The 4,142-nt window shown below is 43.8% G+C and overlaps 1 protein-coding gene across 1 annotated transcript; it reads right to left on the reverse strand.

The window, feature by feature from the left end:
* Nucleotides 1–342: 342 nt before the first annotated feature.
* Nucleotides 343–1,459, reverse strand: LOC147896324 (la RNA-binding domain-containing protein LHP1-like). Its single transcript, XM_087382267.1, has 5 exons — nucleotides 1,126–1,459; nucleotides 852–1,014; nucleotides 674–764; nucleotides 521–592; nucleotides 343–441 (listed from the first exon to the last, which is right to left on the reverse strand). Exons 1-5 carry the CDS (start codon nucleotides 1,457–1,459, stop codon nucleotides 343–345), a joined length of 759 nt encoding a protein of 252 aa, XP_087238393.1.
* Between the last annotated feature and the right edge of the window lie 2,683 nt (nucleotides 1,460–4,142).

A 4,142-nucleotide genomic window follows, 5' to 3' on the forward strand; every position in this document is an offset into this window, starting at 1 on the left:
GTAACACCATAAGTGTATATTATTCGTTATGTATGTATACATTATTGGTGCAATACACCAATACAAGAGATTGTCTTCTTTGCCTCGGCAGTGGCTCTTCTCCTAGGTGCCAATATGGTGGGGTATCCAGATTTTCCTTAGCATCATAAACACACCAATAGGAGCAGCTCCAAAAATTGTGGACTTCAAGCATACAATGATGAAATGTAGCTTTCAATATGACTGATCCATCTGAATCATGAAGCCTTTCAATCAAGCTAGCATGCCCATCGGCACCCCTAGCTTTTGGCATACAGGGCTCCAAAGAGCTTCACCGATCTTTATTTTCGAAAACAAGGGCACTCAGGCTTCTGTTCCACAGGACGGACTGAGCTCAGGTTTCTCTTTCGTGGAGTTTAAAATCCACCTTGCCCAGTCACCACGTCTGCGCATTCTATCAACCTGTGATATATTTACCATACGTTACGTTATGAACAACCAATAGAACACAAAGCATCGACATATCCAGCTGCAGACCAACCTGAACTTCTATAACTGTAGATTCACGCAAAGCCTCCAAGATCAGCGTGGGGTTTGCAGTTAGCTTTCGCACCTGTATCAAGAAACCAACTTCAGCAGAACAATCACCTTGAGTGCCCCCAATATAAGGTTAACGTTATTTTAGAAGTCTCACCCTTTCGAAGCTTCCAATCAGAGAGAGTCGAACAAAACCTTGCTTGTCCATGTTTCTTCGAAGAAACATGTCCTTGCACAGATTTTGTGGGCTGGAACGAGAGAGAAAGAACATCAACAAACTACAAAAATATCAAATGACATCGTAAACATCAGCGCAATGCCAACAATATGCAGACCTGAAGTAATACTCGATTTGTTTCAGGATCATGAATCGTAGAGTTGCGGCATCAGGCCCTTGGATCATCATTCCTGGTGGTGGTCCAGGAGGGAGTACAAAAAGCCTGGTACCACATACAGGATCTACTATCACGGCCGCTGGTAGATGGTACAAAACACCTCCTGCATGTACAACACCTTACTTCCGGTAAGACATGCCTTTGCCTGCCACGATTGTAATGCGGAAGTTGAAGCATGTGATACAAGAGAAGGATGGAAACTTAGTCTGGAAACTTGCAGCATTAATGAAGCTTGGGCCCGGTTGAGTCAGGCTCCTGGGTTCAACTCCGTTGCCCCTACCATCAGAATCGCGTGTGGCGATTGGGCTTTTAGGCGAATTTGTGCTGCGAGCTTCTGTTAAACTAGGCCAAGAGGAAGATCCCATCACAGGTTCTACTGTCCCAGCGGTGGCCGATGGCTTCCGCCATGCGGGCTTCGGGACCTTCTCTGCCGCATTGGGCATGTCATGAATCAGCGTTTCTGAATCCTGAGGAAGCGAATTGCCATCCTGCTGCGACCCTGAATATGCCGCCGACCAGCAGCCGAAACTGGTGGAACCAGAGTCCATGGAAGAAGAAAAGGTGTGTGGGGAGGGGGAGCTGGGGGGAAGGAAAAGGCGTCTGAAGAAAAAAATAAGAACGTTGGAGACACTGAAAAGGGTGAAGTAGAACTTAGAAGACAGAAGAAGCCGACAATGAATATGAAGGGATGAATGAATAAAGCTATCAAAGTTGACAGTCCAATATATGGATGTGCATATCCTCAATGAACGGATCTCATGTCTGCCCAGCACTCATTTGTATGATATCCCGACGACAGGAGGCTGGCATTACAAGGGGTTCAAAATCTCTTGCTTCAGGGAGTACGTAACGAGACTGTTACGGGCATGCGTAGCTACAGCGTCAAGCATAAGATAACGATAAATTTCAGAGCTTCCTCTCAATTTCTTGCTCCGGCGGGAAATCAAGAGGCTGAATGCCTGAATTTTAATCAAGGAGCCCGCTCTAAACTTTTGTACCAGAAAGTCGGGAGAAGAGGGTGGTTGGGATCTTCCTACGTTGGAACTTTATGGAGGTGAGAGATGTGCATGTAGTTTCGGGAATGGGACTCAAAATCCAGAAAAACGCACAAGGATGACACGACGAGCTCGTGGAATTTCAGATTGGTGAAGGGAACTCTCCCGACGTATTTCGCTTAAGAAGTCGACTCTTATCACAAAAACCTCATCCGTGAATGTTGTCTCTGCATTAAACATGCAAAGGCATGCAACACAAACATGGGGTAGATAACTGCGATTTTCGGGCAACGCTTGACAAGAAAAGAAATGCACTATATCTTTGTCTCTGTTAAGGAGAGCTTTGGGAGAGGACGATTGGAGATTTCTACGTAGTTAGATTAGAAGGACAATCATGGACGATTGGATTCAAAACTGGGAAAAGGTAATTTTATAAAATTTGGGCGGTTAAAGCTTGTAGGTGAGTTCATCATATCTTTCTTCATTCTTGTGAGAATCCTTCTGAAAATTTTATTTGACACATGTTGCCCTCACCCTCGCCGGTTCAATCATCCTAGTGATTGAAATTGCAGTTCTAACTTCAGAGCATCCCTGGCCAGTTCAATAATCGTACCTATCGAACTTGTAGTTCTAAGGTCAAATCGTCCATTGCCAATTCAATCATCGTGTTTTATAATAGATACATCACAGCGTCCCTCGACAGTTCACTCATTGTCCCTCACAAGTTCTCTCATCATGACACACACGAATGGATAGTCAGATTTAGTGCTCAACCTTCCACTGAAAGCACCAAAAGCTATAATGAAAGCTTATAAAAGAAACAATTTTCATCTAAAGGCGCAGGGTTGATCATAGCGATTGAGCCTTTTGGTTGGCGCGGCTAGCTGCTTGAAGAAGAAGATGGTGAGAAAACCCACCTTGGTCCTAGACATGAATAAAACTTCATCGCCAAAATAGCTACCCCATTTCCAACGAAAGAGCTCATGATGGCCAACTGTGATATGGTGCGTTGGGTTTGGGGTCACATTGGCCTCTTCATTTGGAAGAGGCTAGGTCTGGATGGCTTCCTCCGCACCATGGCCCTAATATACAATGTGGTGTTGTACACAGGAGCCACCCCAATCCACGCCGAGTTTGTGAGGCAAAGAATCGATCCAAACAGGGAATTCATCGTCCGTGTCATGGACAAGCAATCCATCTACAAAGCCAAACACCCAACGAAGGATTTGTCAAAAGTCCAACGGAACCCGAAACGGATTGTTTGGATTCTTTAGAGGTGGCGATGCTTTGTGCGGAGCATGGGTTTTCCACTAGTTGCTATTAACGCGAAGCATTGACTCAAATTAAGGGTGAATGAGGTTGTGGGCAATTAAGGGTGAATCAGGTTGTGGGAAATTTCATGAAGAAATGTACTATATTGCTAGTTCCCACTCGAATTAAGGGTGAATGAGGTTGTTAGCAATTTCATGTGACTTCATGGAAGTGGGGTTTCAAATCAAGAACTTCATAGAATCATAGACCATGAGGGTGGAGTGGGAAGGGCCATTGCAAATAGCGAGCCTACATGCTAGCAAGTTTGACCTAAATCACAAAGCAAGAATGCACCCAATCCATGGGTGACACAAGGCCTTTCATGTAGATTGTGATGCTCGTGGAGAGTGTTGGGGGTGCTCTTCATCAAGATGGTCATGTAATGGCTTATGAAAGTCGAAGGCTACAAGATGCTAAAAGGCATATGGGAATTTATGAGAAAGAGTTACTAGTTGTAATACATGCCATAAACACATGGAGCCATGGGTGTGATGGTGCACTAGGCATGTGTTGTAGAAGTTATATTTATTGCTTAGGGTAATTAAGATCTTAGATTATATTCTTGCTCATCGAGTGAGCTCCGTAGTGAAAGACTTTGCTGGAAATAGGCAATGATATGGATCCAAGTATCACATGAGATGTATAATATGCACTACTACACACGGATCCTATTGCGATGTTTAAGTACCGACGTTTAGCATGTGTGGGGCACTAATCATTGGTATTGGAAGTGTGCCTCATCAAGGGTCACTATATAGCGACTTTAGTCAAAACATCGCTATATAGTGACCATTGCTAAAGTCGCTATATAGCGACTTTTATCAAAATTATAAGTGTCGTTATATAGTGACACTAAGATACTTTTTTATAGCGATGTTTTACACAGAGTTTCTTTTCTCATATTAACCTTAAAAGTTAGTTTTCT

This window comes from Dipteris shenzhenensis, chromosome 12, assembly GCF_047967505.1.
Source record: "Dipteris shenzhenensis isolate YYH24624 ecotype China chromosome 12, Dip_SZ_1.0, whole genome shotgun sequence".
Classification (NCBI taxonomy): Eukaryota; Viridiplantae; Streptophyta; class Polypodiopsida; order Gleicheniales; family Dipteridaceae; genus Dipteris; species Dipteris shenzhenensis.

What these genes read in the sequence shown, in the direction of transcription:
- LOC147896324 (XM_087382267.1), bottom strand. Translation starts at nt 1,459, where the DNA reads ATGGACTCTGGTTCCACCAGTTTCGGCTGCTGGTCGGCGGCATATTCA. An exon ending in TGATTGGAAGCTTCGAAAGG is followed by an intron (nt 593 to 673) that starts GTGAGACTTCTA and finishes TTCTTGATACAG; the next exon opens with GTGCGAAAGCTAACTGCAAA. An exon ending in CTACAGTTATAGAAGTTCAG is followed by an intron (nt 442 to 520) that starts GTTGGTCTGCAG and finishes AATATATCACAG; the next exon opens with GTTGATAGAATGCGCAGACG.